The sequence below is a fragment of the Camelus ferus genome, chromosome 20 (genome assembly GCF_009834535.1).
Source record: "Camelus ferus isolate YT-003-E chromosome 20, BCGSAC_Cfer_1.0, whole genome shotgun sequence".
Classification (NCBI taxonomy): domain Eukaryota; kingdom Metazoa; phylum Chordata; class Mammalia; order Artiodactyla; family Camelidae; genus Camelus; species Camelus ferus.
In genome coordinates, this window is record NC_045715.1 from 18,711,550 (window position 1) to 18,724,814 (window position 13,265).

The following is a 13,265-nucleotide window of genomic DNA, read 5'->3' on the forward strand; positions in this document are numbered from 1 at the left end:
TGGCTCATCCACTGTGCCAAGAAGTTTGCTGCAATAAAGAATTAATACTGATTACTTTTGATTGCTCATCTATGTATTTCAGTACTTTTGACAGACAAAAGTCATTGTATGCTATTTTTTATAAATTAACGGAAATAACATTATCATTGTTTATAGCTAGTATATTCCATCTCTACTAATATTATTAGTATATTAAGATTATATTATATGAGAATAATTTTTACATTTAAAGCATAGTACTTGACATGATAATGACCAGATACATTCTGTTTTTTACTTGACAGAAGTGGTAACTGAAGTTAGTTGGCCATGGGATACTAATAATAATGGTTATTAAAATCTAAAAATATTTTAAATGTACAAAGCACATTTATATGTAGTATCTCATGTATAGCAATTAAAATCTCTAGTTGTAGAGGTGAAATGTGAGATTCATCTCCCATAGAAGCCTTTGACAGCTAAATATAGAAAACATGCTTTTGAGATGTAGTTGTTTCTGTATTGTTCACCTTACGATTGTAAGAGACAGTCATCTGAAATACCACATATATACTGTTATTTTTTCTTTTTTTAACTAAAACATGCTCATTTATTTCTAATTACTCAGCTGAAGTCATTTATCAGTAACTTTCTTGAGATAGTTTTAATAATTTTACACCAAATCAAGCAAATTGAAATGAAATTATTTTAATTTTTTGGCCTGTTTTTGTTTTTGTTTTTGTATTAATTTTAAATGTCAAAATTGATCTCTCTTTTTTCAAGTTAAACTTTATTATTTTGGACCCTAAAGTTGCATGGAAAATTAACCTTAAGTAAACAAACAGTAAAGGAATATGAATACTAGTACTTCTCTGCACAGTATGCCCTAAACAAGTGGTAGATCCTTGCACATGTTTTCATTGATTCTAGGTTCTATTCTGAATTGAGTAGGAGGTGGCCACATTCCATGCCTTAATGCTTATCACCAACTACTTGTCTTGATGAGACCCAGTGAGGAAGATTTGGTGCTCTCTCTAAGTCTCTCTCTTGGATAAATCTGTCATGTGTGTGTGTGAGAGAGAGAGAGAGAGAGAAATAGTTTGTGTATGTGTGTGTCTTTGTGTTGGTAAGAGTGATACTTCCTCTGAGAATATCATATGCTTTCCCAACCCTTGTTAGAGATAATCAGTTCAGGGAATTTTTGAAAAAGTTTTACTCCATAGGGGGAGGCAGAGAAAGAATTATTTAATCCTACATCAGCTCTAAAACCCATATAAAGTTCTTCCTTTTCACACGTGAATCCTTTGGTCTTTAAGTGTTCCCTGTGCTGAATGTGCACCAGAGATACCCCCCGCTTCCTTCAGCCTGCTCCTTATCTAGCTCTGTATCTAGGGTGGAAGGGGGTATGTGGATATTTGGGGTCCTCACGTGGTTTAACTATTGTGTGCTCATCAACATTCTCTCTTCATTCAGATTCACCTCTGCTGGCAACAGTTGCCTCCTTATCTTCTTCCCTTCTCATAGATCTCCTACATGTCATCCTTCTCTTCTACTTGTTTTCACTCTAGTCATCTCACTTGGACTTCCAAGTGAAAGCCTAAGAAGGAGAAGGAACTGTGGACATGGCATTACTGAGGTTGCAGTCAAATCTGGTAAGTTATTTAGTTCTTTAAAGTTCAGAAAGGCAAGAATGTAGCCCTCACAAAAGGAAGGCTTGGTAAACAAGAGCAGTGATTAAATATTGATGTGATAATATGAGGAGAAAGGCAGACAATGGATGGATGGTTTAACCACCAGAAAAACTTTGAATCAGAATGAAAAATTCATTAGAATAATTTTAGTTGAATACTCTCATCCTTTGTGGGACATTTGGTTGACTTGAGAAACAAGAAAAATAAAATAATTTGGGTTTGTACTCTATAGTTGAAAAACATTCACAAACACACATACAAACAGATACTTACACAGACAGAGGGAAAATTCAGAGTATGTTAACTGTGGAATGAGACAGTCACTGTCCATCACAGTCACCCTCCATTCCCTTCCAGTAGGGCCAGATGACTCCAGGCTGAGGATCACTCTGTTTCTGTGCCCAATGTATACAGAATTAACACATCCTGGCAGGCAAATCTTAACTGTATTTCTCATTTTCTGAATAAAAATATGACTTGTTTATCTTTGCTTATACTACCATGAAAGCTACCTGCCTTACTCAATTTATAAGTAATAAAATATATTAAAGTTTGTGCAACAAATCAGAATAAATAGTTACAATCTCAGTTTTACAACTTTTTTATTTTCTTCATATACAGATTTGTATAATTGTTGTTTTTCTTAACTCTACAGTTAGATTCAAGATTAGTAGAGTCATATCTGGAGTAAAATTGCTGGAGTCTCAGTCAGTTCCATGTACCAGCTTTGTGATCTGGGGCAGTTTGTTTCATTATTCCCTTGGCCTCAGTGGCTTAATTTGTATGTTGAATAATTAAACTGCTGACCTCCTGGGGCTACGTTGAGAATAAAATGAGGTAAACTATGTCAAATGGTCAACATTAGTGCCTAGCTCATGAGATCCATAAATATTAGTTACATTAATATTTAAATGGTTTGTATTCATATTGTTATTTTATTTTTTCTTTTATATTTTGAGATATTTTAAGATACTTTAAGCATACAGAAACTTATAAAGACTAGCAGAAAAAATACACATACTTCACCATCCAGAATTAATAGCTATTCCTTATGGTCATACTTCCTTCTAGCTATTTGTAAAGAAATAAGCCATTATAAATACAGAGAAAGTCACAGGTTTTGATCTAGTTTCTTCTCCAGAGACATCCACTATCATCAGTACCTTCTAAGTTCATTTGTACATATATGTTTTTTCGTAACCATTGTATAATATGTATATATACTTTAAATTTCCATTTTACAAGAGGTGGAGGAAAGCCCTTAATGCTGTCTTGATTATAAGTGTTGGTCCTCAGTTATCCAATCAGTGGATTGTCTATACACCTAGATATTATCACATCCATTCGTCACCACCATAGAAGCTTGTTGCAGCCTCTAGAGTGATGACTTTGACAATCTTAGAATTTCCAATAAGTGTCAGAGTTTTAATGTACAAAATTTTAAAGGTGTTGTTGGGAACACATGCCACAACATGGTTTAGTTATGGCAAAGTATTCTCAGAGCAGTAGATTTGAACTTTATTTTGTGCCCCAATGTACCTGAGAGATATAATGCATTCCCTTTTAATAAGAGTCATAATTCTATTAATTCTTACTAACTGCTCAGGAAAACATGCAGAAGTGTTAGAATGAAACTTTGCCCTTAGTTAGCTTTACATTAGGCAATACACTCACCCTAAGACATAAAACCACTGCCAAATAATTGAGAGTACAAAGTATCACAGAAGATATAAAATCACTTAGTTCTATGGGACCATAAGAAGCAGATAAATAAAATAATCAATGTAGGATTCCAGGAAGTGGAGTTCTTTTTGAAAATAAAATGTGAATAAGAGGCAAAGCAAAGGTATTGAAAGAACTTTGAATATTAGTCCCATTTGGATTGAGTTCTAATAGTTGCTTTTTTCTATCTCTTTCATCTTTACAGGAAAGTATTCCCAACTTCAGAAAAGCCACCCAGGCGTATATTACACCTAGGTGATGTGAAACATAATTTTATCATAGAGGTTTAGGATAGGGCTGGGTAGAGAGGGAGGGGATATATTAGGATCCTGCTCCAGTAAATAGAACAAATGGAATCAACGGTGTAACTATAAACAATAATGAGATCATCATCTCCCTAGGATTTTGCTTGATCACTTGAACTCCCTTGAGTCTGGATATGACTCTAGGATTACCGATATTAATGAGAAAATATTTAGAATGAGATTTCACCTAATAGCAAGCCAGGTTCTCTGATCCAGAGACATAAGTCACTATTCCTATCCACTGTTTACATATGATTAGAAGAATTCAGTGCTTCCCTATTTAGAAAAAAAAAAAAGGAAATGACTTTGAGTGTTCATTTCCTTGTAAAATATAATCGGCTTTGAAAGTAATATTTTACTTCCTGTGAAACTGAAAACAATGATGCAAAATATTGGGGGAAAAAATCACAGCCAAAGAGCCTGAAAAATTCTCAAATACTCTGCTCTTCAGACCTAATAAAGACTAACACCTATTGAAATTCTGGGTCAAGCATCCAGCATTTCCAAACAAGTTCCCCTTCTACCATTTTACTAGTCATTCTATTTTGAGGGAATATATCTACACGCTTCACAGATACTCACCTCTCTCCTAACAGGTAATATGTGGTCACAGGTGATGGAAAGGACAACACAAGTTCTTTTGAAAGATTCATCCTTGTGGGCTTCTCTGATCGTCCCCACCTAGAGCTGATCCTCTTTGTGGTTGTCCTCACTTTTTATCTGCTGACTCTTCTTGGCAACATGACCATCATCTTGCTTTCAGTTCTCGATTCCCGGCTACACACACCAATGTATTTCTTTTTGGCCAACCTCTCATTCCTAGACATGTGTTTCACCACAGGTTCCATCCCTCAGATGCTCTACAACCTTGGTGGTCCAGATAAGACCATCAGCTATCTCCGTTGTGCCATTCAGCTCTACTTCGTCCTGGCTCTGGGAGGAGTGGAGTGTGTCCTCCTGGCTGTCATGGCATATGACCGTTATGCTGCAGTCTGCAAACCTCTGCACTACACTGTCATCATGCACCCACGTCTCTGTGGGCAGCTGGCTTCAGTGGCATGGTTGAGTGGCTTTGGCAATTCTCTCATAATGGCACCCCAGACGTTGATGCTACCTCGCTGCGGGCACAGGCGGGTGGACCACTTTCTCTGTGAGATGCCAGCACTAATTGTCATGGCCTGTGTAGATACCATGACCCTTGAGGCATTAGCATTTGCCTTGGCAATCTTTATCATCTTGGCACCACTCATCCTCATCCTCATCTCTTATGGTTATATTGTACAAGCTGTACTTAGGATCAAGTCAGCTGCTGGAGGAAAGAAAGCCTTCAACACCTGTAGCTCCCACCTCATTATTGTCTCTCTCTTCTATGGTACGATCATATACATGTACCTCCAGCCAGCAAACACTTATTCTCAGGACCAGGGCAAGTTCCTTACTCTTTTCTATACAATTGTCACTCCCAGTGTTAACCCCCTGATTTATACACTGAGAAACAAAGATGTTAAAGAGGCCATGAAGAAGGTACTAGGGAAAGAGGGTGCAGAAGTACAGTAAAAAGTCATCAGATTTGGGGATTGTCTTTTGACCCAACTTCTATACATGTTGTTAGAGCTAGCAAATAAAGGAATGTTCTGACATTACAGACTAAAGAGGCACTTACTGAGATGGGGAATTCAATGGTTTAGCTAAGTTGAGAAAACGCAATATTCCTGAGTTGACAGTCACTTGTACTCCTCTCAAGTCTGTGTAAGTCAAGTATTCATCACTAGGAGGGCTCCAATCCAGGATCAAACAGTGATCTGTGCTTGCAAAATACTAGCCATGAATGTAGACACGAGGCATTTTGTACCTATTCTAGCTTCCATCACAATGATTTGTACTTAACAGCTCCTCAACATATATGAAAAGAATGAACTTAACAAGTGGTGAAGAAAAATACTTATTTTATCTAGGAAGTTCAAATGAGCTTTTATAGTGCCAAATGGCTGAATGAGAGGCAGTATAAATTATTCAGTTTTCTAGCATTTTAGTATCTCCAATAGTATAACTTACATGTGGCTCCTGCATATTTTGAATTATTTATATAATTCAGTTTAATGGTATTTATGTTTGACTTTCTGAGGCAACAGAGAATAAAGAAAAAAAGATATAAAGCAAGACCACGATGCATTTGCTTTATAGAGAAGGAAGAATTTATTGTTCATATTCAATATTTGTTCATACTTTATTAATGACCAAAGAAGACTAAGGGTCTTCTTGCTTAAAATATTTGAAGATTATTAATCTCTATTTTTTCCACATGTTATCAGGATAAACTTGGATAGAGGTAGAGAAGAATGAGATGAACTCTGGGGAACTGTTGGAATATTTATGATTGATTATTCTCTGGATGTTGAATTTTTCACATTTACACTAACGACTACAGTACCTCACTAGTTATAACAATTAAATGATGTGTATTAAATGAATGAATCTTAAAGGCAGACATGTTTCTTCAGACCTGAAATATTATAAATTGGATGAATCCCATCTCATCACCTAGGAAAACATATATTATGTTGGAATTTCTGCAAGTGAATAAGTATTCCAAATTTTGGGAGTATTGACTGTATTATCATTAGGAACTGGAGTTAACAATTTCTCATTTAAGCCCTTTCAAAATATTTAAGAAAGTTTAGGTTAATCCAGAGGCCCCAAAAGAAATACCAAATATCTAATAAATTTTTCTCAAAACATCATTCTCAGACATAATGTGTACATTTTTCCTATTTTTGAGCACTAACTTTTGAGCTTTGTCCAGATAGATTAGGTTTGCATTTTAGATTAGTTAGGGCTTGTAAGAATGGGTTTGGGGTTTAGTTTTGATTATTCACATAAGAAGGTAGAAAAATTAGAATATATTGATTCTTCTTAATTTATAAACTAAGTAAAAGGTGATGCTGAGCTGTGATTATGTTTACTGCAGCCCATGTACAGAATATGGAGACTTGCAGTTTAGCATTTTTCATCTCTCCCACTAAAAAATGACTTATAGTATGTGTCCTACTGGCATAAAAATATACTATACATTTCTACATAAATGAAAAGTCCTTTTCAAATCAGTCCCTATTCAATAATGATTACAATATTTTTTAATCTTATCTCTATGCAATTTAGATACATATTACATTAGAATCAATAATACCTTGGAGTAGGGGCAAGAGATTGAGACAGAGTATAAATCTCTGTGGATATACTGATTTTGGAAGCTCCCTATGGGATTCCCAAAAAGTTCCTTTCAAAACTTCCCTTTTCCCCCCACAAGGGGTAATTTTCATAGCACTCTTCTCTAAAAAATTTAGAACCACGAATTAGAGGTTATAGGGCATAATATGTATCAGATCTCGAGGGGAAAAAAGGTGACTAAGTTCTTAATACCATTATGATGGCTCAGCATCACCATTTACTTAATTTATAGTGTAGTCTGAAAAGTTTACCTAGTTTACTTACTTATGCTTAGAATAATCAAATATATTCTAACTGTTCTGCCATTTCCTGGGAATAACAGGATATTCTCCATAATGAAAATAGCAGAAACATTTCATTTTCATCTTCTGTAGATTCTTCCCTTCACTAATCTGTGCTTCTTCCTTATGGACTGACCTTTTACATAGAGCAGATGGAGGTTTGGGTAGAAATGAGCATCAGGATTCAACCCACTGTTCACAATTCTATTTCTCTTAGCTAAAGTGCTTAAATTTCTTCCAAGAGAAATAAATATCACATACATGCTTGTGTATGTGTGTGTGTGTTTATACTCACTGTGATTTTAAATTAAAAGCCGTAAGAAGATAGCTCAATAAATGCTTACTAATCAGATTATCAGATCATCTTCCATCTTGTTGTCTTGATAGGCGGTACAAAGACCCTGAGGATAAATTAACCTATTTTATATTTTGTCTATATTCACATTTTGCTCTCCACATTCACTCATTCAGCAAATATATATTGTGTCAGGCATTGTTCTGGGAGTACTAGAACAAAATACACAAGAAAATGGCCATTGCATTGTGCCTACATTCCAGTGGATAAAAGAGAAAATAGACAAATTTTAAAAAGAAAACTTACGATAGTAACATTTATAAGAGTTGTGAAGATAAGTATAACAGGGACACGTTCTAGGAAATATGGGAGGGCTCCAGTTTTAAATGGAGAAATTCGAGGAAGAGCTTGGAAAATATATTTGAGCAAAGACATGATGGAGATAAGCAAGCAAGGTAGAAATCTGGGGAAGAGGGCTCCCAGCAGAGGGAGTAGCAAGCACAATATTTAGGTCAGAAAAATGCGAAGGAACTGGAGAAGAGGATTAAGAAGTGTTCGGTGAGTAGGAGGAAGATCAAAAGCTTCAGTTTTCTTGGAAGAAGAGAGCAAAAAGCGTTTCCAGAAGGAATGAGTGATCAACTTTAAAATGCTGCTAATAGGTCAGCTGAAGTCTATTTCCTGACCTCTTTGAATCTGGTTAGTCTCCTGATTTGCTTTAGCCAATAAAAAGACCAGAGGCTTTGCAAGCGTCCAACTCTTTTTCACAAACCTCCAACTTAATTTTGAGAACATGCTCAGGGTAGAAAGCCAGTGAATGAGACCTATGGAATAGAGCCGGGTTGGACCAGTTTTATCAGCTGAGGCTCCAGCCAACATCAGCAAAATTATCATATCAAATTGCACTGTCCATAGACATGTGAATGAGGTTTGAGATCCAGCTGACCCAGGAACTTAAAAGAACAGTTTCTTTTTGTATGTCTCAGGGATATTGTGATTATTTCTCACATAGTTACTCTCAAAATAGATAACTGATACAATTTTATAATTCATGAAAATACATATAAAAATTCTAAATAGTCATTAGCAAGTTTAATATAGTGTTGCACAGAGAGCATGACATATTATAACCATGTGGAGTTTATCATAGGAATAGAGTGGTGTAACATTTGAAAATCAGTGCTATTTATCAATTTTTTTTTAAATTGAAAGGAAAACCTATAGATTCAGTCAAAGCATTTGACAAACTTCAATCCCCATTCATTGTTTCAAAACCTTAGCAAACTAAGAATAAAATGGGATTTCCTTAAGCTGATAAAGTATACCTACAAGAAACCTCCAGCAAGCATTAAACACAATGGTGAAATACTGATTGAAACAAGGATGCTCATTATCACCATTTCTTTTCAGCATTGTACTGATGACCTTAGCTAGTGTAATAAACAAGAAAAAGAAACAAAATGCATACGGAATGGAAAGAAAGAAGTATATTTGTCATTTTTTTTGGAATAACATAATTGTGTATATTGAAAATGTCTGTGTAGAAACTATGAAAATAGTTAAGTGAGTTTATCAAGGTCACTGGAAAAATAATCGGTAAACAAAAATCAATCATATTTACACCAGCAACAAACAAATAGAAAATGAAATGTGAAGATTTGTGTAAGTCATAATAGTTCACAGGAATCCATCTAATTCAAGGATGCTCCAGATTTAATATAAGGCTTTACATGCTGAACCTAATGATATCCCATGCCCGTCCATCTTACAAAGGAAATATAAACTAAGAAAGAGCTTTGGATATCCTGCTTTCATTTACACTTTAAACTGGTTTTTGCCATCTAGACATCATGTTCTCAGCCACCATTAATTTAAACACAAATATCCACACACATTCGTGGCAGTAGCCCAAGGTCTTCCATTGTTTTCTCTAATATGCTGTTCTTCAAATCCTATATCCCCTGGGCAAGGAGTTTTGAATTTATTATCTCCAAGTTTAAAATTGCCTCTGACCCCTAGGCCTTCAGATTTTTACTTAGTCTCTCTGGTATTTAATACTTGGTGCTCCCTAATGTCCTATTATAGGTCTGTCCCTCTCAGTGCTTAGTTCCTCCTTATATAGGAAGTTCTTCCTGAGATCTAGCCCTGAGGAATTCAATCCACAAGGCTTGTCACTAAAAGAACTCTGTGGCCGTGCCTGTTCCGTTCTCTCAGAGAGAGAGATGTTAGATGGTCAGAAAATAATCCTGTAAATTATAACATTCTGGGAGATCTTTCCTTACAAAGCAAGACAGAGATATGCCAATAAGCAGCCTTCTGGGAAATGAGGGTAAGAAGGGGAGGGTGGGAAAGTTGGCACTAGCCAAGGAGGAGAAATTAAATTTAAATGAACCAAAGTGTGTATTTCATACTGTATCTCTGATTTCCTAAAATATTCTGTGAATTTAGGAAAGTTTAACTTCTCTATGTCTCAGCTTCCACATCAACAAAATTAAGATAAAATGTAGCTATTTTATAGGGCATTGGTGAGGATAGTGAGCACCAATGAGATATTATTACTATTATTATTAAACTCTGCAAATTCTTTCCTATTTCCAGGCCTTTGTTAACTGGGCATTATTTCTTAATTTTTCACTTTAAGGACTACTGAAAATTTTGAGTTTACTTATCCTGGTCTATTCACCAAACTAAAGACTTTATTCATATTTTCTTATTTGTTTGGTCCTCTATTTTATTTTTAAACTACTGTTTTCTTTGTTTAAATAACCTGTTATAAGAACTTGTGAAAAAAAAAAAAAAGAAAACCTACATTACAAACATCATTTATCCCCTGACTAATCCCATCCTCATGCCCACTCAGAGGTAAGCACTGTTATTAGTTTGAGAAGTTTTTAAATAGTATACATGATTTTTGGTGGATTAAGTCTTAATTTTTTGTTTTCTTGTTTTACTTGATGCCTTTTCCTTCTTTCACAAATGCCTCTGTTCTCTTCGGATTGTCCACGTTAAGCATTTAATAAATATCCTTCCTTCTTTTTCTTCATTTTCATAAAATCCTATATAGGCATACAATACATAAAATTATATTTAGAGCACTTTAGTCATTATTTTATATAGTTAAGGTCGTGCTATTTAATCTCTCTTGCATCTTCATTTGCTTACTCAGCAATATCACAGGAAAATCACTAGAGTAGATTATTATTCAGGCAATTCCCCATTGAGGGAGTAAATTTTTTCTCCAACTTTCACAACTATAAACATTGCTACAATAAAAATTCTTGCCTTATGTCTTCATATATTGATCATTTTTTTCCATAGGATAGGTTTCCATGCATGATATTGCTAGGTTGATGGATATATGTGTATTTTCAAGATTTACTGTCCTATTTATTTCTAAAACTCTAGTGACACTTTGAATTTCTACCCATAATTTGAGAGTAGCCTTTTCCCTTCAGTAACATCAGGAATAGGAGTTACTGCTGGCCACTTAAAGACTGGAACAAAGAACTAAACAAACTTTACCATCTTATAACTGAACAGCTTATGAAGAGATTGTTGAATCTGTATGCTTCTAATTAGTCCTATTGGAATTAAAAGCTTCTTGGACAGACACACAAATCATCCTATCTCTAATGCTTAGAATAAAGGTATATAGAACACTTTTCTGAAAATTATTCTATAAGACATAATGAAATTTGGGTGTTCTGAACACTCATGGACTGTTTATCATCGTATCACTTAGAAAAATTTGACTCAGCTTCCGTTTCTTAATTCCATTTATTTGTCTACAATTCTACTTTGCATACATTTGTTATGTCTGTTGAAAATTAAAATTTTAAAGCAGAGCAGTCTTGCTTTCTAACCTTCAGTCTGCTATGTACTAGCTTGGGAAAACAACCTCTCCAAGCTTAATTCAAATTTCTGCCTGAATTAATCTCTCATGAAATGCAAACAAACTAACAAAACTTCCCTCCCTGTTCTAAGCCAAATTACAATGTTGTGTGAAAAAATTACTATTATTTATTCTTATGCTCCAGCAGGAATATTGGAGTCCAGTGTAGTATTTAAAACTTTTTATACATTAACAGATTCATGGTAATTTCTTGAGGAAATTTAGAAATAAATAATTTTTATGTTTACTGAAAAACAGAAAATTTCAATGTTACAGAAGATTAAATTGCTTTCCAAAGCCATCAAGTAACTTGCCCAGTTGTGCAGGTGACTTAGTGGCAAGATAGGAACTACAATTTTTATCATTCTTTTGTATCTTAATGCTCTTTCCACAGTAAAAGCTAAAAAGAAGTTTCCAAGACTTTGCTGAAACTCCTCATTATGAATCCTTGAATCTTAGTCATGGAGTGAGAAAACCTGGTAAGTAGCTGGAGGTGTAATGTCAACCAACATACAGGAAGGCAGGTGGTAATAATTTATATTTATCAAGGCAATATAAATTTAAATATCCTAGTTACATATTTGTCCTGCTTTCCAGAATTCTTATAATCAGTGGCAACTTTTTTTTTTTTGCCAATAAGGTGCCCAATGCTCCCATAATCCAGCCTTTAGGAAACCTCCATGTTGAGCCTTAATTCAGACTCAGTTTTAAGAATCTATTAAGAGAGAAAAACTACATTTATATAAGATTTGCTTTCTGATGGTATTAAAGTCTAAAACAATGTTGATCCTTATAGTAAAATGCAGAGTATAAGACATTTAAAGTTATTATATAATACATAATAATTTTTGTTAAGAAGAGGTATTATAATACTTGTTTACTAAAAATTAGACTGAACAGGAGTAAAGTTAAATATTAAAGTATGATTTGTTCTCTCTTCATTCCCACTCCTCAGAGGTAACAACCTTTAACACTTTTGCACACTTCCAGGTAATTTTTATACATGTGTGAATACTGACATGTATAATATTACATTGCCTTATGTAAACACATGGAAGCATGCTAAATACACGTTCAGAAACGTGTTTTTTCCCTTGAAGATTTGAGTATTTTTGCACATTCATATTTATAATCTGAATTTATCTGTATCCTTGTTTTACTGACAGCTACACAGCAACAGGCGTAGCAGAAGCCTTCTTTACCACTCTGTACTGAGAGGTGTAGAATAAGGGAGCAAAATTAAAATACACTTTGAATAATAATTCAAAAATTGCATTCCTCTCGTTAAATTCACATTTCTATACCAACAAAATAATAATAAAATAATACTGGGTGGCGCTAGTAAGGAAGACAATTTTGGGATGAACTTTGGCAGCTTTGACTTATACAGTTGGCCCTTCCTGTCTGTGTGTTCTGCATCCATAGATGGAAAGTATTTTTTTTTAAATTCCAGAAAGCTCCAAAAAGCAAATCAATTTTGCCCTGCAACTATTTACATGGCATTTGCATTGTATTTACAACTGCTTATATAGCATTTACATTGTATTAGGTCTTTTTTTTTTTTAACAGTTTTTATTGATTTATAATCATTCTACAATGTGTCAAATTCCAGTGTAGAGCACAATTTTTCAGTTATACATGAACATATATATATTCATTGTCACATTTTTTTCTCTGTGAGCTACCATAATGTAGTAGGTCTTATAGGTAATCTAGAGATGATTTAAAGCATATGAGAGAATATGTGTAGGTTGTACGTAAATACTTTGCCATTTTATATAAGGGACTCAGCATCCTCAGAATTTGGCATCTACAGAGGTCCTGGAATCAGTCCCCTGTGGATATGGAAGAACAACTGTATTAATACCTCCAGCC

At 34.6% G+C, this 13,265-nt stretch overlaps 2 protein-coding genes across 7 annotated transcripts in view; one reads left to right on the top strand and one right to left on the bottom strand.

Annotated features, from left to right (window-relative positions):
* The window catches only part of LOC102522884 (olfactory receptor 2B2), a 74,074-nt gene that overhangs the window by 17,529 nt on the left and 43,280 nt on the right, over positions 1-13,265 (bottom strand). For 2 of the 6 annotated variants that reach the window (XM_032463390.1, XM_032463389.1), the window contains exons 1-2: positions 4,280-4,417; positions 1,944-2,065 (exon numbers count right to left, since the gene is read on the bottom strand). The exons of 2 other annotated variants lie outside the window; for them this stretch is intronic. The gene's annotated coding sequence lies outside the window, so the exon portion shown is untranslated. Of the gene's footprint in view, positions 1-1,943; positions 2,066-4,279; positions 4,418-13,265 lie in introns of those variants that run through there. 2 more of the 6 variants (XM_032463391.1, XM_032463388.1) reach the window with 1 other exon arrangement.
* Positions 4,215-5,786, top strand: LOC102523899 (putative olfactory receptor 2W6). The gene is given in 2 exon segments (XM_032463383.1): positions 4,215-4,314; positions 4,317-5,786. Coding segments are annotated over 2 exon segments (954 nt in total). The 5' UTR covers positions 4,215-4,298; the 3' UTR covers positions 5,255-5,786.